Here is a 23,047-nt window from a genome sequence, read left to right on the forward strand (position 1 = left end):
CTTGAGCATTTGGTACGCTTTCGGTCCCGACTTGAGTCTGGGTTGCGCGCGAATGCGGAGATCGACGGCGAGCTTCTGGTGATGGTTGTCTGGTGGTGGTCTGGTGGTTGCAACCATGACGATTTTGCTGAGAAAGAGAGTGAATTGAACGAAGAAGAAAGGAAGGGAATCAATGGATTGTTTTTCAGTTTTGTTTGAGGTCTGGGTTTAGGCTTTTGGGTGGCATAGTGAAGGCCCAAGGGAGTGGGCAAAGGTGCGGATCAGAAGGGAGAGGGCGAAGGAGAAGGGAGACGACGAGGGATCAGTGGCGGGGGAGAGAACGGGACTAGCAGTCCGCTTGAAATTGAGGGGTCTCCTTAAGAACGTTTAGCGAAACGTTCAGTCGGGGCGAGTCCCCTTTAGTCCCATTAAACCTAATCCTTGTCCAGACCAAACAAGGGACTACAGTCTAGTCTAGTCCAGTCCCCCTTAATCCAGTCAAACAAACGCCCCCTAAAGGTTTTATGGCATGCTAGGGTTTTCGAAAAACCTATACTTATTATGCTATATGAGTTTTCTAAGCTGGGGGTTAGTACGTTGAAGAATAACTATTTTTGTATTACTTATATATAAACTTGGTCCACTCATGTTTTGTTTTACGCCCCCTCAGGACTTAGAATTGAGACGTACAATCCCGGCGTCAAGGCACTCTTACATCGGTATCTTCGAGTCCTCTCAGTGTAGGACCCATTCCTTTGTTCGTACATTCTTATAATATTCCTTTTACAGTGTTCTGGATTAGTTGTATGCTCTAAACATGTTCCACAATTGCATATTCATTATCGTTAAATTTACGAGTTTTATTTATGTTCATTCTTTCTTCATAGTTCTCATGCATGTTAGTATGGCTTCGTCACCTTCGGGTGTCGGCCAGCACGTGTCTACCCTGGTGTTTGGAGGATATCGGGGTCGAGTGTGTCAGAAACAAAGACAAACATGTCATAGACCAAAGAAGAAAATCTAATATCAGAAATTGGATTCATTTTTCTCCTAAGATGTGCAAGAAAATCTAAACCAATATTACCATGCAACGTGGGAACGTTAAAACACATCTATTTGTACTGTATTATTAGTCTGAAATGTCACGATAATTTTTTGAAGAATGTCTGCCTATAAATTTTATAATTCCTATGCTAGTTCTTAACATTGTACATAGATCTAGTGGAGACTCATGGATTGGATAAGCTAAGTATACATGGAGCATTGGTGCAACAAGGATTTGTACATAAGCTTCTAGTTCATATAGTAAATAATATAGGGGTGTGTTATCCACACATCCCTTGATAATTTCTGTCCGTTGATATTCTTCAATTCATCCGATCCGACGGTCGAAAATTAAAAAGATGTATGAGAAGTAAAATAGGGTGTGTGGATATCACACCCCATAATATATTATTTTATTGGTTCAAGTAATTTTTCACGAAAAATGATACTTGCCGGATCATTTTCTTGGGAATCCCGTGATCGTGATCGTTCATCATATATCATGTGGTCAATTTTCGTTAGATACTATTTAAAATGATTTCTGACTGCATGATATAGGATGAACGGTTACGATCACGGGATCCCAATGATCCTCAGGAAAAGAATCCGACGAGGATCCTTTTACATTTTTCACTACTTGTTTATATTATTTGGCTATTATTTCGGCCACATTTTAAGTTTTCAACAATAAAAGTGGTATAATGTGTGGTATAATATGTATCACAATGTTGGGTTTGGATTGAAGTCGTTTTTTTTTTTTTTTTTTCTTTCGGAAACTGGATTGAAGTCGTTTTGGTAGATGTTTCGGTCGCATTTCGGTTTTCGGATCACAATTTAATTAAATATAATGTCCAACAATTTCAGTTCTTAATAATTTGTAGTACATTGAATATAATATATTTCAGGTCGGATCCCTTTCATCAAGTCTTCTCTATCAAATAATCTGAGCTCCTAAAATTTGATCAAACGGCTAAAGTTATTATAACTTTTAAAATGAGCTCCTTTTTATAGCCGTTTGATCAAATTTCAAGGGTCTGGATTAGTTGATGAGGAGGACTTGGTGGAAAGGATCCGGAGAAGATTCCTTTCCTATATTCCAAACCACAATCAGTTGGTTTTCAGATACAATAGATATTCCAAGTGGCCATTTATCGCAGTTGTGGAAAGGTGTTGTGCCTTTGTATGACAATGTGGGTTCAAATCTTGTCGATGATTAATCCAATATCAAATCTAATAAAATCTATTATTTAACAAAGAAAAAAAAAAGATACAATAGATATTCAAAACATACCATAAAAGTAGAGCACGAAAATAACCTTTACACTATGTTTGGATAAATAAATTTAAAATTACTAAGGAATTTTAAAATGACGGAAATTGAAATGATGGGATTTTATTTCTTAAAATTTGTAAATTTTCTTGTTTGGTTAACCTAAAAGAACAATGGATTTGAATACGAGATTTGTTATTTTTAAACTCTCAATCATATAAATTGAAAAATGACATCTATTCATATGGAATTTAAACTTGGGAATTGGAGATCCCAAATTCCAAATGCAGAAATTTTAAATTTCTATGTTTATGAATTCAAACAAGAAAATTGATGCATGTTAATTTATAAATTCTGATTTTAATTCAAATTTTAAGTTTATTCCCTTTATTCAAACATAAATGATATTAAGAATTATGGGCCTCTAAAGATGCTTCAAAGCTAGAAGCCGCACGTTCAACCTTTTTCAAACGAATTACCCGACGTGCAATTGATTCCATAGAGATTCCTTCGTAGATTTTCATCAAGATTTCGAGCTCCAATTTCCAGATATTATTTCTCGTTAGAAGCGCTTATAAGGTCTCTCTAGTACCAATTTATAATTAAGATTAGTTTAGCATGAAGTTAGTCTTAGAATGTCAATATGCTCAGTTTTATGTTAAGTGTTTTATTAGTTTTGAGTACTTTATGTTTTTTATTAGAGTTTCTTTTCAAGTCTTTCTAAGTTTTCCTCTACTCATTTTGCATTAAGCCTATGTTTCTTAATCACATTTTCTAAATGGAGCATCTATAGGTCTTCAGTTCATGTGTCCAAACCACCTTAACTGATTTTTTCTCATTTTATCTTTAATTATGACTATTCTTACTTTATCTCGAATATCCTCGATCTTGTCATTTATCGCAAGCTCACACATCTAACGAAGCGATTTCACCTCTGCTATACTCATTTTTTTCATGTATTGATGCTTAACTGCCCAACATTTCGTACCATAAAGCATTGATGACCTTATTTGACGTCTTATAAAATTGAAGGAGGATTCTCTTCCCTCCTAATCTTTCTCCTCTTCCCTCCCTTCATATTTAAACAGTTATGATTAAACCACGTCAACATCTTGTATTGATTTTATCTTCAATTGTGTCTATTCTTACTTTATCTCGAATATCCTCGATCTAGTCATTTATCGTGTGCTCACACATTTAACAAAGCGGTTTCACCTCCTCTATACTCATTTTTTTCACGTATTGATGCTTAACTGCCCAACATTTCGTACCATAAAGCATTGATGACCTTATTTGACGTCTTATAAAATTGAAGGAGGATTCTCTTCCCTCCTAATCTTTCTCTCATTCCCTCCCCTCATATTTAAACAGTCACGATTAAATTACGTCAACATCTTGTATTGATTTTTTTATAGAGAGAGAGAGAGAGAAAAAGAAAACTCTAAGAGGAAGGGAGAGAAGGGGATGTGAATAGGTGAGACGTCAATAAGGCCATCAATGCTTTACGATACGAAATGTTATTGACGACATGGCCCTTTGTAGCAAAAAAATATATAAAATTTGTTTCAAGGAACTTAGCTTAGTTGGGTAAGAGTAATCTCTCTTACACTTGAGCTCAATTTCAAATTCTCCATGAGGATGGAGTTGAGAATTACAACTAAGTGTTACGAGTGTTTTAGTCATTAAATTTCCTACACCTATTTTTCATTTTTTTGAAAAATTTCCTACACCTGTTAGATTTACAAGTTTTATTTTTAATCTCAGTCATACATTGTCGTAAAAGTGAGTGCAAGATAGCTTATAGTAGCAACTCTAAAAATATAGAAGGCATTCCCACCGAGCATTACATAGGATTGGGCGCCACTTCAACAATATATTCAAATATCTGAATATCCAGAAAATACAAAAAAGAAAGAAAAAAGATCTCCCTTTTCAAGCAAAAAACTCCAGTCTTTTGGTTTCTGGACCTTCTTCTACAGCAGCGTAGGGTTTCCCATGGACGGCATGAACGACCATGAGAGAGCCATTGCTTGGCTTTGGGCCATTGAAGCCCTCGCCATCTTCAAACAAGTTGATGCATCGCTTTTACATGGTATATTCACAAACCCACATTCCCACTTCAATGTTTGATTCTTTGTAATTTTTTCAATCAATGTGTGTGAGTGATTCGATTGCACAAGATTAGGTTTTTTTTATGGTGTTTGGTACTTTTTGGTTGCCTTTTCAGATTTAATTGCGATGGCTCCAACATTACCTGAAGATATTGGGAACAATGCAACGGAAAGGGTTGCTTTGAAATGTTTGGAGAGTTTGTTTAGTCCTTGTAATGTGATGAGCAGTGATGTTCCTTCTTCTCAGCATTCGAAAATCGGCTTTAATTTATCGGAAACTTGTGAAAATGTTCTCAAACGCATTGTAAATGAGGTAAGGTTCTCAACTTTTTGGCTTTTAAATGCAAGTAATTTGGATGAGTAGATAAAAAGGGTAACTTTTATGGCAATCCATATTCTTTTGGTATTCGTACCCTTTAGGATTGAGTCTCGTTTTTGCTCACTCCCTAGCCTTGGTGTAGCCTTAGCCCCCTTTAAAATTGCGGCACGATCCGCACGACTCTAGAGTGGGGTAATGCTACACCATAGTAAAGGGGATGAGCAAAAAGGTACTCTTCAGGAATTTTGGAAGTGGGTATGTTTAAATGTTAAGCATCAAATATTTCTTTTGTCAGACACCACAATCTGATTTGAGAACGGGCGGACCGGGGGTGTTAAAATGGGATATTCACCCCTTCATTATGCACAAAACAGCTTCTTTGCCTAAATGTGCATTGAAACAGGTAACCCTGTAGAATTTCTTTGCTTATTTTGCTCTTCAATCGATTTTTCTATATAGTCTACAAATGGATTTCTGGATTTTCTTTATGAACAGCTGAAAGATTCAATCCTTGCTGGTACACATCCACATGCGGATTTCTTGAGAAAAAAGGGCGGTTTAACACTTAGAAGTGATGGTGATAGAGTTCCTTTGGGAAAGAGTAATCCTAGGCTCAATGAGAGTTGCTCTAATGCTCAAAACATGGGAATCAAAGGAAGCGCAGATCCTCTGAATATTGAGCATGAGAGTAAACAATTGGAAGAAGACCCAGATAATGCAAATCTGTTGCCTTCCAAAAGGAATAGGATTGCCTCAGATGCTCGAATTATGGCAGATGAAAATCGTAGTAGTGTAAATGTTTCTGATGATTGGAATATCATATCAAAGAAGATGAAGTGTGATGCCTCTTATGTTTTACAGTCTACAGAGCAGAACCAAATTCGTTTACATGGAAAAGAACTATTGGGAGATTTATCTGAGAGGGAAAGGTGTGACTGTGCAGAAAATCAGATGGGAACGATGGATGGAAGCACGGCCTTAGAGAAAGGTTGTGATGATTGTACTTCTTCAAATGGATATGGACAGAGCAATGGCGATGCGGTCCATAAGAGTCAGTCGGAAAATCATCTTAATGCCACTTCAATGCCTCAAGATAAATCTTTGGATGAAGCCCATCAATATTCATGTGCTGATCAAACCAAACATGATAGCTGTCTTCATCCGGAGCCAAGAGCATCAAGTATTGCTCCTCCAGATGGAATCCAACACAAGGTTTCTGCTAAAGTATTCAATTTTAACAGTGAGCACAATTTTCATTCTGCAGATGGACCCCAAGAGAAGAGCATTTCTGAAAATGACAATGGCTTGGTTGCGAAGAATCTGGCAGATGAAAACCATAAAAGTGTAATTGGTTCTAATGATTGCCGTGTAATTGCCAAGAAGGTGAAGTGGGATCCCTCATATTTTTTACTGTGTATAGAGAAGAAGCAAATTCCTCTACATGGAAGAGAACTGTTGGAAGATTCATCTGAAAGAGATGCTCCACTTCCGGAGAGAGAAAGGTGTGACTTGGCAGAAAGTCAGAAGGGAACGATGGCCAAAGGCAAGGTCATAGAGGATGGTCATCATGATCTTACTACCTCAAAGAGGTGTGGACAAAGCACTGACCATGCAGTCAATAAAAGTCAGTCAGAAAATCCCTGTAATACTGGTTCATTGCCTCGAGACACATTTCAGGATGAAGCCCCTATATATACACATATTGATGAAGTGAAAGATGATGGGGGGCTTCATCCTGAACAAAGAGAATCTTGTGTTGCTGCTCCAGATGAAACCCTGCATAAGGTTTCTGCTGAAGTATTCAACCGTAATAGTGAGCTGGGTATTCTTGTTAAAGTATCACTTCCTGCATCCACAGATGAACCCCAACAGAAAAGCATTGCTGATGAAGGTAAAGACGATGAACATTTTCCTGAACCAAGAGCATCAAGTATTGTTTCTCTAGATGAAACCCAGCATGATTCTAGCAGTGAGAATGATTCTCATATTAAAGTAGCACATCCTGCATCTACAGATGAGTCCCCGGAGAAGAGTATTGCTGATGAAGCGAGAGAGCTCTTGGATTGGCTATGTCATTATGAGTCAGAGATCTCGACTGATAGTGTTGAATTTCATGACGAAGAAGATTGATGTTGTCATGAAGAAGCATGCTTTGTTGAGCTCTCAATCCACATCCAGTCAATATTCCTCAGAGACAACCAAAAATCTTTGTAAGAAGCCTAATGAAGGCGGTCTGTTGATTTGTAATACCAGTAATTGCCCTGTTATGGTTCATGAAAACGGGCTGAGTTCCTCAGCCATTTTATATGAGAATGGTAACTTTAAATGCCCCTTCTGTTCATATACTCTTGATCTTACTGAATACCTTGATTCTAAGAAGAGAGCCTCAATGTTAAAAAAAAGACCTAGATGCATTTATTCATAGTCTGGAACATCAACAAGAGGAACGCCTTGGTAGCCAGCACAACAAAGAGAATATTTGCATGAGAATATTTCATGAGGATCTTAATGCCAAAAACGAAAGGTCATCAGAATGGGCATTTGGGAAAGAGTGTAGAACATCTTGAAAAGCAATGTGAAGAACGTGCAAATGAAATCAATGACCTTCAATTGCAGAATATTACACGTACTGAGCAACAAGTAGCACCTTCTGGCTCTTGTACTCGTTTCAATTCAGAGTGTAGAGATGAAAGTGCAACTCTAATTGGTATAAACCTTGATGTATCAACTGGTGAAAAAGAATGGAGAGAAAAGGTGATACAGACGTGCATATCTGTGGTAGGGCTTGATGGATGTCAGAACCAAGTACCAGCTAAAGGTGATACTTTGTCCAGCAAAAATGCAGTAAGCCTCCTTGTTGACAAAAGACAAGCTGTAGTAACTGAGCAGGAAGATATGCAGTGGCACATTACCAATGCACAAGAGGTACAAGGCCATTCACTTAATATTGATTCCGAGCAAGCTGGTGCTCGAATATCTAGCACTTCCAATTACAACGCAAGACTCCGGACGAAAAATCCCTGGTAAGTTGTTGTTAAAGTGTTTTCATTTTTATTTTCTTTGTAGTGTCTACCTTCATGCCTTATAAAATGTAAAGTACAGGCTACATGTTCAAATAATGTCTGAATAAAGTCAGTATTTATGTTACCTGGATCTTAAATTGCAGTCCTGTATTTTCCCCAGTAAACCATATAATTACCTGTTGGTTAGAAAGCAGCGATTTGAGAATTTGATTGCAGTAGTTGTTAATTTAGAATAATCACTTTTTTGTGTCTTGTAGCACATCCCTACCATCTCTCAGTTAAGGCAGATAAAAGTTCCGTGGAGCGTTGAGGAGGAAGAAATGATCAAGGTTCCTGGGTTTCTTTCTAATTTACCTTTATAAGTTATATTAAAGTTCTATTTCACATTTATTACCTGTTGTAGTTAATTAATTGCATATACGTTGCTTCAAAATATTTGATTACAACTCTTTTATACTACTGCAGAAGGGAGTTCAAACATTTTCAAAAATTGATGAAAGAACTCTTCCATGGAAGCAAATATTGGAATTTGGTGGTTCTGCGTTTCTGCATAGTCGTACCCCAGTGGAACTTAAGAATAAATGGAGGAACATATGTAGGCGATGTCCGAAGTTGAATTGAAGTGGTCAGTTACATATAAGAATATGCTCTCTTATTTTGGTCCACTTCTGAAATTTCATTTGTCACAGTACCAATTTCATATGAAACTATGAATACTGGGAACTTTTGAAACAGGCAATGACTTAGCTTCTACTCGTTTAGTTTTATAACTCAAACTTGAATTTCTAGTTTTTGGTTTTTATCTTTATATCCTACAAATTCATTTCCAAATAGTTTGATGCTAAATTTCCTCTTGATATTGACATCAGGGATCTCATGCCAAGTTTATAACTGAATAATTAACTGACTTCAATACCTGTTAATCCATGCTGCCTCCTCCAGAATATTTCCATTCCAACACATGATCTAGGATTCCCAATTGATAGAGTTGTATTGAAATCAACTCGAAAACTAACCCTCCTTTTTAAATAGTTGTTCTCCTTCATCGCTTCATTTGTTGTGTCATCCTATTTTATCGATGTTACCCTTTTATGATAACTTCAACCTTCTATTGCTTTCAATCTGACCTCGGTCTTGCTCTGAATCCTTGACATAGCCATGGTTCTCTGTCCTTAAAGTATGATTGCTTGATAGCATGTCTGCCATCTTTTCCCAGCCAGTCAAATCCCCCACCACCTTGGCGTTTAATATAACATTTCTCAGGAAAACTCTCGTGTCCAGTTTCTGAAAAAGTGACGATGAATGTGGCCCTATTGTTTGTGTATTCTCAAACCAAACTCCTTTTCATTTTCTTAAAAATTTTAATTGATTTGTCACAGATTCTCAATTTTACTTTTTTACTGTCTTTTTTGGTTCCAAGCAGAATTATTTTGCCCCTACTTAATTCTACGTTAAATGCCATCTATATTGCAGGTGACGAATTTGATAGGTGAAGAGAACATAAAAAGTAGCAGTTGTAGAGGATGACATGATTGACACAGCTGGTTAGTTTTAAATTTTAATGCTCTAATGCTTTCTATGAAATAGAACATATCGAAAAGTTTTGAAACAAAATTATATGAAGAACACGACGAGGAGCCATTCCTCCTGACAAGCTGATACATATACCGAAGTGACTTAAACATAATTTCCCGCCACCCTTGTCTGTGATGTTAACATGTATGATTAATGGAACAAATAATATTGAGTTGTTGACTTCGATCATGTGTAAAGAAAATCAAGGGAAGTGAAAATTATATTCTTACAGGATCCAAGATCTTAGTAGAGTTTCCAATTTAAAAAAATCAGCGTGCTCTTAAGGAGAACCCAGTGTTTGGACCATTTTGGCCAGGGAACTTATATTCAGTTCGTAGCAAGATTCGGGAATGATTGGAAAAACTGTACTAATGACATCCATCTCAGGTTTGAATTGCGAAAGGTTTCTCGATTTGTTGTGATCACGAATGAAGATATACAACTTCATAACTTGACTGCGAATGTGGATAACAAAATCATACGCTAACTGATATGTTCGAATTGCCAATCAAGAAGGGACCATGTGTTTGAACTCAACTATGGAATTAATTTTTTTGAAGAACTGAGAATCCTCCGTTCATTGACAGGAACATCTGATAGCTTATTTTATTTCTGTTTCCTTGTGAATTCAACTTGATACTTGTCTTGGGCAGTTTTGTGGCAGTTAGCTTTGTGTTTTGGTATTTTGTGGTTCCTCCAAGTTGGACGGGCGACGGAGATTATCTTTGTTATGCCAAAGGGGATGATGGGCAGCGTTGAGGAAGTAGGAGTTATCATTGCCAGCCCTTGATGTTATTTATGCTGTGCTGATATGCTATTTTGGGGATGTTGTCAATCTGTTGATAGAACTGCATGTAAATATTATCAACAGGTCACAAGACTGTCTTGTTGCCATAATTATTTTGAAAAAAAAAAAAAAAAAAAAAATTAATAATAATAATCACAAGACTGTCTCTTTTTATTCTTCTTTTGAATATTGAAGAGAAGCAAAACGTCCAAGGTGAATGCTACTGAACTTTTCAGTCAAATCTTCTTGTTCAATCTTCTCGGGGGTTGTTCTTCTCAATATGCAATGTTGCATGATCATCAAAACCGTTTACTTCTAGTTCTCTCTTTGAATGTCAACTTTGCAAAAAATAATCCACATCAGAACCCGTTTAATGGTAGGATTAGTGTTGTCAAAATTTCAATGTTTAACCTAATAACATGGCTTGTCTATTTATTGGATAATTGTTTGATGACTAAATGATTTTAGATTTAGTCATTTCAACAATGCCTTTAAGGCGTGGCTTGCAAATTACACGCTTTAGATCACCGTGCAACATTTTAGGATGTGAACGAGAGTTTAGAAAGTTCAAATGAGAGGGTCGTGCATTCCTCAACGTACAATATGGTTCTCAAAATCATCATGTACCACCATAACATCAAACTTCATGCTGCTCCCTCTTCTTCTAGAGAGAGAGAGAGAGAGAGAGAGAGAGAGGGAGGAGAAGCAGCATGGGATAAAGGTGAGTAGAGTCCCGGATATCAGGTTGTGAATGGCAGGAAAACATGTGAAATAGAGCTCGTGAAAATGGAAAATGTTTTGAGGTGGATATTGTCTCTCTGAATTTAAACCAGTAGGACAAAAGAAGCAAACTCCTCCGCTTCCTAATTTCCCACAGAAACAGAATCCAAGGGAGGAGACAGTCAATACTGTTAATTACTACATTCAAAGAATTCACTTCCTTCCATCACATTCTATGTTATAAAAGTCAAAGCATTTTAGCTTTACCTATAGTTCCGATCACCACCACAACATTAAAATCATCCAACTTTCAATCTTAGGCAACATTAAAAGCATATTGACAACCTTATTAGGTATCAAATCGAGTCGAATTTGAAACTTCTCACATGTACCTAAAAAAAATAATATTAGACCTCAGTACTGCTGACATTTTATTTTGTTTTAAAACTTGATCTTGATTGTATTTGGTATCAAACTCTTATTGTGTGATCATTTGACGTTGCGTTGTTTTGTGGTTGAGCCTAAGTCCAATCTAGCCCGATGGAATTTCACCCTTGTTTCGAGGGGAAAAAAAAAAAATTTCAATAGAGCTACTTGATCATGTCGGCTGGAGACTCTCATAAGAGAATAGGTCTCCTGTATCTAAATAACTTTTCTTATTGAGCGATTTACCTTCTACCTCAAAATTAGTCACAATTTTTTTATTTGTTCTATGATAAACAAGGCTATAAGTTAGAATAGTATAACTTGAACTAGGGGCTAGAAGGTAGACATACAATTTGGAGATATTCAACTGTTGAATAAAAAAATTTGAGAAATATTTGATAATTATATTGTTTCTTGGGTCATAAAATTAGAAAATTCTATTAAGACACAAAAATGCTTTTTAAGCGATAATGGGTAAGTATTAAGATTCATTTAATTTGATTTGCCACCTAAATAGTTACCGATTTAGTTTGATTTGTCATTTTAATGATATATTAACAACTCAATGGGTGATTTGTCACCTTTAATCATGATCCATCCTTCCACTATACCTCAAGTATCTCTTACAAAATTTATGGTGTCCAACTATGAATTTGTATCATTCATTCATGTGAGGATCAACTTGATGAATAATTTCTAGATGTAGGCTTGTAGATTATAGTATCAGTTTAAAATATTGTTTTGCAAAATAAAATTAAAAAATTATAATTCACATTTACAGTCTAATAATATAAACGTCTTATTTTGTCATGTTCAACAAGAGAACTATTGTGTGAAACTAGTTAGAACTTTTTCCACTAAAATGTACGATGAGTAAACTTTAAGTTTTGTTCTGATGCAATTATAAAAACAAATGTAAGAATAGTCAATCTCCCCCTAAAATCTTTGTTACCAAAAATTAAAAAAAAAAAAAAAAAGGTTTTATGTATTGATGAATTTATTTGATATAATAATAATAATAATAATACATTATTGCCATTCACTATTAAAATATATGACTCGTCTAGAGCCCTCGAAATCTTAGAGTCGGCCTCGAGAGAACATTTTCCTACCCAACCCATCCATCATATACTGCCACGATGCCATTTTATATTAATTGAATTGCTAGCCAAAGGTCAAACAAAAAGGGCTAGAGAAAAACAAAATTAAAAAATAGAAATTTAAAATCACATTCTCTAGTGTAAGAGAAGAACAACGGTCACATGCATGAGCTTGAAAACTTTGCGCAAACGTGACAACATTTAAACCAAACTGCACTCTCATTCACTACATATCCCGCGCCTTTCCCACCATTCTATACAACACACTCACACTCCCTCTCACTCTCTCTCACTCTCACTGAGCTTCTTCCAACCCTCCCCCCAAAACCACCATGGATAACAGCAGAAAATCTCCGTTGAAGCCATGGAAGAAAGGCCCCACGAGAGGCAAAGGCGGCCCTCAGAACGCCTCGTGTGAGTACCGAGGCGTTCGGCAAAGAACTTGGGGCAAATGGGTGGCTGAAATCAGAGAGCCAAAGAAGAGAACCAGGCTGTGGCTGGGCTCTTTTGCTACGGCTGAGGAAGCTGCCATGGCCTATGACGATGCTGCCAGGAGACTCTACGGCCCTGAAGCTTTTCTCAACCTTCCTCACCTTCAGCCCAGCTCCAATCCTTCACTCAAATCTCAAAAATTCAAGTGGTTCCCTTCCCACAACTTCATTTCCATGTTTCCTTCGTGCGGTTTGCTCAACATCAATGCGCAGCCGAGTGTTCATGTTATTCATCAGAGGCTCCAAGAACTTAAGCAAAATGGGGTTCTTGGTCACACCACCCCTTCCTCTAGTTCTTCCTCCTGTGATTCAAAACCTGAGGCTCACATCCTGAGTGACAAAACCGAGATGCGAAATGTTGCAGAGAAGGAGAAAGATGTCGAAATTTCATCTGAAAAAGCGGCGGAAGACCACCAGGAGAAGCCACAGATGGATCTCAATGAGTTTCTTCAGCAACTGGGAGTACTGACAAAGGAGACACAATCAGAGGCAACCGAGACAACGGAAAGTTTTACTGCTCCGGAATCTTCAATCGGAGAAGTTCATGATGAATTCGGACCCTTGGCTGGCAATAACATCAATTGGGATGCATTGATTGAGATGCACGGGATTTCAAACCAAGGAGCAGATGCTGGTGCCTTTCAAGTTTATGATACGAATGAAGAGCTTTCCTTCCCCACTTCCATTTGGAACTTCTAAGAGAAAATTAAGAATAAGCTTGTTTAACAAGTTGGAAGAGTACGACGTGCTTTCACTGGAGGAGTTTGTTAGAGATCGGCAATCAGTAGTTGCTCATAGGCTATAGGTTAGCGAGTAATGTGTTCTTCCCTTATAGTCAGCATGTTATGTCGTTAGACTGTCAATTTGCTAATCCTCTCCATCCATTACTCTTCAGTGACATTTCTGATCATGACTGTATAGATGTCGAGGATCGAAAAAATTAGTTCAGTCTTGCCCTAGTAGTTGCAAGGGCTGAACCAGAGGTGCGATTTCCTTTAGTATGAATCAAAGTATCGTTATGCTTACAGAGTTCATCATACAAATTTCAAACATATCGCATACCATAACATTAGATAATTAGAGAAGAAAAAGTGCCTTAAACAAATTTTCAATCGGTAAATACCATTAAGAACTGTAAGTTGTGTTTAATAGGTGCAAGTTTTCCTCTGCCTCGAAAGCAGTGGAAGATCTTAGGGGAACTACATCCCCGCGGTATGGTATCGATCACCAAACACGGCCGGTTTGTATGGTCATTCATTGCTATACTCTGAGGCACTTAGATACTCACCATGCTCCTCAAAATACTCTATCAAACGCTTCAAGAATGCATCACTACTCACCGTCTCCGTGTCACATACAAGACAGCATTGCCTTCTTGACCGTGTTACAGCCACGTTCATTCGCCTGTGGTCCTTCAGAAACCCCACCTGAATTATTTTGAAAAAGTTCAACATTTATTATCTTATATGATAGAATATTTTGGTAAATGAGAATCTGAGATGTCTACCGTCAAAATATGAAAAATTGCATTAGCAATGATACCAGGGATACAAGAATACCTCTCTTTTTGAATTTGACCGAACCATTGAAATAATGATGGCTTCCTTTTCCCGACCCTGGAAGCCGTCAACTGTTGAGATTTCCAAATCCTTTAGCTTGTCGTCATTGCTTCTCAACATCCTGAGTAAGACAACCTGCAATACTGGGTTTGATATAAGCAAAAGAACAGACAAAATCGATGCCATTGCTACTAGTATTTTCATGGAATGCTTGATTTTCATTTATCTAGAAGCTATTGTAATCCTTCACCTTATTTAGAGAAATAAAGCTCACAGAAAGAAGCTATTGCTTACAAGAACATAGGCAAAAGAAAAGACACTTTAGTACCTGTGCAGCATAAGGAGTGATAATTCCAATATCAGAAGCCTGAACACCGCTTTGAACAAGCCGCTTGGCATGGGCAATAGCAACATCGGCTTCACCCTCATTCAATGTACTTTCTTCTTCATCCTTCTTTTCTTCCATGTCACACCTGACACCAATCAGCATGAACGGGTCACAACAGTCATACAAAAAGGCGTTTCTTTTATTACAAACTAGGAAGGCTGTAAAGGCAATGTCGTATAATATCTACTCATTTCTCACAACCTTCAAAATAGCAGTGAATCCTACACTAAGCTAAGATAATGGCACTTTGTGTGGCGTTACCATGGTACTATGAATGATAGTTTTTGAAACGACATGATAAAATGTCACAACTCACAACACTACGTAGGATTGGCAGTAATTTCGAATAAGTGATTGTGTTTCTTCCATTAAGTGTTTGTATCAAGCATTTTCAGATGAAATTAGCATGAAATAACCAAACAAATGGTAAAATAACCATCTCAACATAAAGCATATTGCTCATGTTGTATTGTGTCATCCATTCGACAAGTAGGCTATGTTTACCTCAGGCCTAAATAACACCATACCTTGTCTGTCGTGTTTGTGTCTTTGGTTGTGTGTGCGTAGTGTCATTTCAGTATTTGGAACAAAACACCAAAAACACGAAGTGGTGCCCCTAGGTGTTACTTGACAGTTTTCTACTACCAGCCTGCTGGTATTCCTAATGTTTAATATTTCACTCAACTGCACAATGGCATTCTAAACCAAATTTCAAGAGGATATTGTTGTGGTTTACTTCATATGACTCTAAACCTCCACCAAGAGAGACAAAGTATTTAAAAAAAAAAAAAAAAAACACACACTGAATGTTGGGTATATGGCAAGAGTACACGGCATACCCAGCTGTATCTATTAGAAGAAGCGTCGGTTCTGTAGAAGAGGTTGTCTTTACATCCTCCAGATCCAAAAGCATATGCCCAGCAACACTTGAATGGGCCTTAATCTGTAATGAGATTAAACCACAAAATAATATAACACAATCTAATGTAATGACTTTCATCTAATTTTCTTTTATATTCTAACATAGTCAATTGACGATATAGGTCTACTCGGTAAGCCAACATCCAGGCATGCTCTGAGCACCTTACTGTTGTAAAGCTCCTTTGATGACCAATCCATGATCCGCTCGTGCATGCGGTACTGGACAGTGAGCATAGACATGACTTCATTTCCATATATGTCTGCAAGGCGTTCAAAGAGGGTCCTTCCTAGACCTTTCTTCTCAGCTTCAGCACTCTGAATGGTAGGAGGAAGCTGAAGATGGTCGCCTGCAAGTATGCATCTTGAACCCTAAAACAATGAACTCAGATACTTTAAAGTGAATTTTGGAACAAGCCGTACATGTATAACGAAAATTGCTCAGAATAAAACTTTCTGGTTTTGGGTTTTCGTTAATTTAAAATTATTAAAGACCTTCTCTTTTCTTGCAATCATACAATAAACAGGGTCCTTTTCCATAGAGCGCAGCTGTAATTTCAATATTGCACTTATTCTTGTCTTGAATTTTGGAGTCCTCAGGTGACCAACTTTCTAAAAGCACACCCATAACATTTCTCTGAAGATCACTAACCAGCATGCATTACAATGTGAATGCATAGGACATAAACAGGCATTTCATGGAAATACATATGCAATGTTCATGTATGTACCTTTGTATTAGAGCATTACCTTCAGTAGAGCCATCCAGCATGCTATCTCAAGTGCCTGAGCAGCTTCATCAATTATTACCAAATCAAATGAAGTATTGTCAAGCTTGCGAGAAGATGCCCCAGTCAAAGTTGTCAAGATTACATCTGCATTTTTTATTACATCTGTTACAGCCAGCTGCTGCCTTTTTCGCTCTTCCCTAGAAAGAGTCCTAAGCTCCTTCTGGATTTCCCTCCTAGTGTTCTTATCTTTGGTCCTTAACAGCTTCCCATTTAATGCCTGGAAAAATGCAAAGTGCAAGTTCCTATGGTTAAGCCATGCAGTGATCAGTGAGGGTTCAGTCTTCAGCAAATTAAACCCCATAATTAAGACCTACTAAATAAATCCAAGTGTTGAGGGAGGGGTGGCGAATGGCTATGAATGGGATAGATCATAACCCCTTCCAATATAACCGAACAAAATAGTGCCACTAAATATACGAATACTAACAATTTAGTTTGGTAAAGCATCTCTTGTCAACAAAAAATGAATTGCAACTTTTTTTTTTTTTTTTTAATTTGCATATAGACATAGATTTTAATCAAGTTCAGGCTTCAATTTACTCTACATAACTACCTTCATTTCCTTCCGAATGTCATTTGCCAGAGAACTGTTATCCCCTCGCAAGACCTGACAGCAAAGAACAATATACGGTAAGGACAACATTTCAAACAAATATAGGCGATTAATTATATGATAAAGGGAGTCTCTAAAGAGTATGTTCTTTTTTATATCTTATCATGACAATTTCTGATGTTTGTCATAACACTGACTTTATCTTTTTATATGATGAAATTTAGAGGACTAATGGTTTCTGATTTGGTTTATTTTTCAAGGATGATCTTTTAAGGAGTGATTAATATTTAGACGGTTTGGATCATTAAACCACATTGTTAATCCCCACATGTGATCTTTTCTTTTCTTATAAAAAGGCATCCTATTTAGAAGTTTTGACCTATATGCACCATAACATAAAAAAGCAATGCATCTACTTAGAAATGCATATCCATGCTAACACTATCAGTAATAACAGAAGCAGAATAGAAAGTATCTGCAACTGAGGGTTGCAGTAGAGGTATATTTTATATCTATATGTGTGTGTGTGTACACATTTATGCATATTAAGAGGAGATGCAAAGAAAGACAAGTATCCATGGCTTGCTCAAACGAAGAATAGGAGAAAGAAAATTAGTGTTGCAGAATGCACAGATATCAAACAATAATGCTAATCAGATTAAGTATTCAATATTTATATACGAAGTTAAATCTTCCATTAAAAAGAGAAGAATTAATTTTCTTTTCATTTTACAAATTTGAAGAATTCGCATACCTGTGCGTCCAGTGCACTGTCCAGAACTTGTGGTAGTAAACGTGCAGGATGCCCCAATCTCACTAACTTTACTCTGAATAAAGAAACAGAAATAAGTAACCAGGTAGTAAGCATGCAGGAAGCCTCAAACTAACTAAACTACTGTCTACTTGATGAAATGAAATTAGTAGATGAGAAGGTATCACCATGACCAACTTAAATTAACAGCAGATATCATAAGTTAAACAGATGATCTTGGCACATTGGGGCACAACAGATAGGATGATGAAAATATCAAAATTATTGTTTTAGTTAATTACGTTAATTTAATATCCATACAAGCTATAAATTTGGTCATAAATCAACTGAGTCAACGGTCAACAAGCTAGTCCGGAATAGCTATCTGAATATGTCTACTGAAGAAAGAAATTCATAATTGACATATGGCATTCAAGTAAGGGTGACTCTATGTTGTACTTTTATGCGCAAACGGAAGTGAATTTTAACAAAGTACAAATATCAACGTCATAGGTGAAAACTAAAACAAACAATCTCAAACTAACACAAGAGATTTACGTGGTTTGGCATAAAGCCTACATCCACGAACGAAGCACGGCGAGGAATTTCACTAAAGAAACGGAGATTACAAAAGAGTGTTTAAACTCTCACAACCCAAATCCCACAAATTACAAACCTTAAACCAAACGAGTAGAGAACCCAAACAAACGGAGAAGATTCTCCCAAATTGCTCTCTAACTCACAAACTCACAAATTGACTCTCACCAAATTGGCACACGAATGAGCCACGTGTTTGCCACACACTCATGATTCCAGACGGTGACCTCCACCCCAAAACCCAATTAGAGAAAACTCTCTAAGCCATGGTGAGGCACACAAAATACACTAACCCTAAGGTCCTATTTATAGTGCATAGGACTTAGGTTACAATAAGAATCCTAATAGGAAGCAAATACAAATCCTAATCAAATAGGTAATTAACAAAATCTCTCCACCAAGGAAACCAACTAAGAAGTCAAAATCCAAACCCAAATATGACACCAAAACCAAATAGGTAACACAAACCTAATTCTTTGCATCATCCTAATTTTGAGCCGTAAAACCCAACACTCTATTGGCACCTAACTTTTAAATATGTTCACATATTTTAATATCTTGACCCATCTCTTTTAGAAAAAAAAAGTATAAAAACTAATGAGTACACCCATAGCATTCCCAAATTACCCCCATTACAAACCCAATCTGAGTTACCTAGAAACATAGTGTATCCACTCACTCAACACCATCAAACTCAACCGCTAAACCCGAACACAACCACTGAACCCAAACAAGGAAGAATCTCCACCGAGGTCTATGTGTAGATCTCTAAAGTCTTCAAACTTTTTGTACTTTCGGTTAAAATTTGTGTAAAATGGTGTTAAAATTTGTATAAAATGGGCAATCACAGTAGGACGTACTGCAAACAGTTGATATGAAATGCATATATCAACATCAAAATCGGTTCTTTATGTACTCATAAGCTTCCTTAATTTGAATTTTTTGGGAGACCAGCAAATAAATTATGTTCAGGACCTTGATATTTCTTTGTTATAGCTAAAACTCAATCATCAAGTAAAAGTTGAAATCCTTAAATATAAAGGCAGTGAAATACTTGTGGCGTGCAAGTCGCTCAACAATGTTGTCAACAGCAATATTTGAAGCAGCACATGCAAGAATCTTTGATCCACGTTTAACTTCTTGCAAGATAATTTCCACCACAGTTGTGGTCTTTCCTGTGCCAGGAGGTCCGTGCAGCAAAAATACATTCTTTGATGACAGGGCCTTTGAAATGGCATCTCTCTGTGGAGCAAAGAAAAGAGAAAAAAAATTAATATAAAAATAAATAATAATAATAAAAATAAAAAAAAATAAAAAAAGGAAATGTAGAAGGTGCTTTAGTTACTGAGAAATGAAACAAGGATTACTAAGTGAAATACTATATGCATGAAAAGCAAACTTTGGACTCAAATGCTCATAAAAATAAAGGGGCATAGATATACAAAACAACAACAATAGGCATGGTACTATATCAGTCAACTAAAATTTAGAAGTAACATGAAGGAAGTATATAACTTATCAGCTAAAATTTGCCTAATCTCACTGAGGAGATCTAAAGGTGGAATTATTTAACACATAATAGCAGTTTTATTCTTAAGAATTTTATGAAATTCAAAAACATAATTGTTAATAATATACAAGAAAATGATATAAAATAGAAGAGGCTATGATATCCTCAGGACCTCAGATGGAGCAATTTATATATGATCATAATGACCTATTTATTCTTTTTCTTTAGGTTCACTAGGAAAATGCTTAATTTCTGAAAACCTGTAGTTGATGACATTATGTGCACAAAACATGCATGCATTTACGAATGCATGTTTCTGTGCTTTCATTCTTTGAAGCCGCTGATTCAGAGGAAGACCGTCAATAGAATGTGTGATGTTAATCAAAATGGCACATCGTGAGTGACACCGTTATGATTCAGAAGAAAAGGGAAAAGCAAAGAAAAAGTTCATAGTATTAGGGTTAGGGACCTGAGAGTGATCAAGGTTTTTGTTAAATGGAGTGAACATGACATCCTTCTTGGACACTGTTGGTGTCCTCTCTCCAAATAAGACAGGAATTAAATCAGACGCAGGGCCCTTCTGCACACCTTTGCTCAATTGTATCAAGGCATCCTTCATCCTACGATATGTCACCTGAAAAGACACAGTTAATATTTCAGCATTTTTTTCCAATGAATCTTAATCTGGCAGGGCATGTGAAATAGAAGATTTAGTAATGCCTGCATAGACAATCTACGATTAAAAAATTCTATTGTTTCCTTGATGAGAATAATATTAATGATAGAAACCAAATTTTAAATAATATTCCACATCAATGACCAATATGATTTCAGGTGGGAAAGCTTTAAGAATCATATAACCAGATTAACTGAACTGTAGCCTCTAAAGGGATGTGATAATTGAGGAAATTTGGAGAAAAAATATCGAAACTTAGAGAACTTGAATTTCATACCTCATTTCCTAGTTTCTCTAACCGTAGAGGACTATTTAAACCATCTTCAGGAACATCATCAAAAGCAACAGTGATTGATGAGTCCTGTTCACAAAACGTTAACAAACCACCAGCACAAGTAAGAGCATGATCCTCAAAACTAAAATATGATGATCAAAAATGCAAACATCCCAGTCTAGAATTACCTTTAACCGATAAACTACACCTTGTCCAAGAGCAGGGGCCCCCAAATCAGCCTTATTTGGTTTTAGAACAACCACATCATGGGTGCTAAACTGCAAATTAAAAGAACAGAAAAGAAATTAGTAGGACAAACTTCAGATAGTATGGTATAGTTTGGAGCCGGGAACTCCTTAAATCTGTTTGTTAAAATAATCACATTTAGTCTTGAAGGTATTAACAACATAGCACGAAGAGCAAACATTGCAATAAAACTCACTGAGAGCATAGAAGCAAGAATTCTGGATTTCTCACCTTGTGGGGAGGAAGAACATCTGCTTTGGTGGATTGAAATTCAAGAAGACTCTTCCCCATGAGTCCTGTCTATTCTCAAAACCAAAGGCATAAAAAGTTAGGAGGGCATTATTATTGTTATATGCTACACATGCCAATAAAACTTGTTTGTTTTGACCGAATGCGTTCAATTGTGGAAAGAAATTTCACCTGGAAAGTTTTATGCTTTCTATCAGCACTCTTTTAAATTGTTTTAAGAATACCTCAACTGACATAAACACTAGACAAATTTTCATATCTTCTCTTTAAGTAAACGATTGTAGTATAAAAAACTAAAGCCCTGCTTGTTTAGCCAGAAGACAGCTCTAATTTTTTTCTGGCGTTTAGAGAAAAAAAAACCTTTTACAACCCTTATGTGCATTGAAGCCAAAAGTGAAAGCAAAGCAAGCAAAACATATTGTGGAAAGCATTTTCCTAAAAGCTACTTCTATCAAAACAAACCAAGGCCTAAGCATTTCTTTCTCTTTCTCTTTTCGGGTTGCCTCTGATTTTCCAAGCAGTCGAAAAAACCTCGAAAGCAGTAACTGGGAAGCCATAGAAAAGTGGAAAGCAAATGCAACACTTGGTACCTGAGCATCAACACATTTCAAATTGAGAATGGTGGAGCCCTTCTTCTGCGCAGTGTCCAAGTTTCTGAAGGACCCAGTTGTAATGGAAGCAGATATCTCAGCTTCCTGATTGCCAAAGCATGTTAGTTCCATAAAATTCCATTTCTTTGCGGCATCTTAACATTCAATTGAAGTGCATATTAAACAAAAGCAGGGAAATAAAACGCCATGACTGATTGGTTATAGAGAGAGAGAGAGAACTTTTTCGAGGTCGATGAGAGGGGCGGTGGTGGAGATGAACTGCTGGAGGGTGAGAGCTGGTGACTTCTCCTTCGTCTTCCCTCCCTCCATTGTCGCAGCTATTGCTGCTCTGGTTCTGCCGACTTGCTAATCAGAGAGGGGCTTACGTTGTTTAGTGAGACTGTTATACGCACCGTTTTGAAAAGGTTGTTTCCCTTTCCTTTTTCTATTTTGTTATATTCAACGTGAAAATTGTCATTACTACTTCAAAAATCATACTCTACGAATTTAAAACATAAAATGAGATTTTTGAAGTTATCGCCTGATTTGGTACAAAATGGGAGGTTTTTCTAGGAGTGAAAATCAAGCCATCCAATATGAAGTGTTTTGGTGGTTTTGGTTTGGTTTGGTTTGGAGAAAAAATAGTCAAATAAATTAAAAACTTACGGAACCGATTTATTTTTTTGTTAGGTTCAGTTTTCATATTTTGAAACCGCAAAACCAAATCCATCATATATCTTTTATATTTTAATTATTAAATTTATTTATTTTACACCTGTCAACATATTATGTGTTCATTTGAGGTCTTAGTATACACATAGTATAAGTGATCGCATATTATAAGTTCTAATTGCTATTAAAAATTAGAGATTTTATTTGCCTTTCATTCTTATGTGATACCAACTAATAAATCGTTTGCAAGCATGAAATTTTATTTAATTGAAACTTGGTTCTAGTTGATTAGATAAAATTTTTATGTTTCAAAAAACGTTACTTTTGATGAAACTGAAATGTGTGAATATTTAAAAAATTGAAACTCAAAATGTTGGACATTGTATTGACGTGTTGGAGGCTTAAACCGACCAAACCAAATCGCACCA

At 36.6% G+C, this 23,047-nt stretch overlaps 2 protein-coding genes and 1 pseudogene across 3 annotated transcripts; 2 read left to right on the top strand and 1 right to left on the bottom strand.

The window, feature by feature from the left end:
• The first annotated feature begins 4,156 nt into the window (after positions 1–4,156).
• On the top strand, positions 4,157–8,202 carry LOC137744499 (uncharacterized; annotated as a pseudogene). Its single transcript, XR_015953876.1, has 5 exons — positions 4,157–4,385; positions 4,521–4,717; positions 5,019–5,126; positions 5,219–7,746; positions 8,004–8,202. The product of XR_015953876.1 is annotated as an uncharacterized LOC137744499 (transcript).
• A 4,421-nt stretch (positions 8,203–12,623) lies between these two features.
• On the top strand, positions 12,624–13,879 carry LOC137745159 (Integrase-type DNA-binding superfamily protein). The gene has a single exon (XM_068485061.2). It carries the CDS (start codon positions 12,687–12,689, stop codon positions 13,542–13,544), a length of 858 nt encoding a protein of 285 aa, XP_068341162.2. The 5' UTR covers positions 12,624–12,686; the 3' UTR covers positions 13,545–13,879.
• On the bottom strand, positions 13,777–22,429 carry LOC137745158 (uncharacterized). Its single transcript, XM_068485060.2, has 15 exons — positions 22,188–22,429; positions 21,948–22,052; positions 21,340–21,408; positions 21,051–21,140; positions 20,866–20,949; positions 20,382–20,546; positions 19,457–19,644; positions 17,809–17,881; positions 17,055–17,108; positions 16,461–16,718; positions 15,876–16,082; positions 15,632–15,735; positions 14,733–14,877; positions 14,405–14,539; positions 13,777–14,272 (listed from the first exon to the last, which is right to left on the bottom strand). Exons 1-15 carry the CDS (start codon positions 22,275–22,277, stop codon positions 14,096–14,098), a joined length of 1,944 nt encoding a protein of 647 aa, XP_068341161.2. The 5' UTR covers positions 22,278–22,429; the 3' UTR covers positions 13,777–14,095.
• Positions 22,430–23,047: the final 618 nt, after the last annotated feature.

The sequence above is a fragment of the Pyrus communis genome, chromosome 12 (assembly GCF_041283825.1).
Source record: "Pyrus communis isolate YQ-2024b chromosome 12, ASM4128382v1, whole genome shotgun sequence".
Taxonomy (NCBI): domain Eukaryota; kingdom Viridiplantae; phylum Streptophyta; class Magnoliopsida; order Rosales; family Rosaceae; genus Pyrus; species Pyrus communis.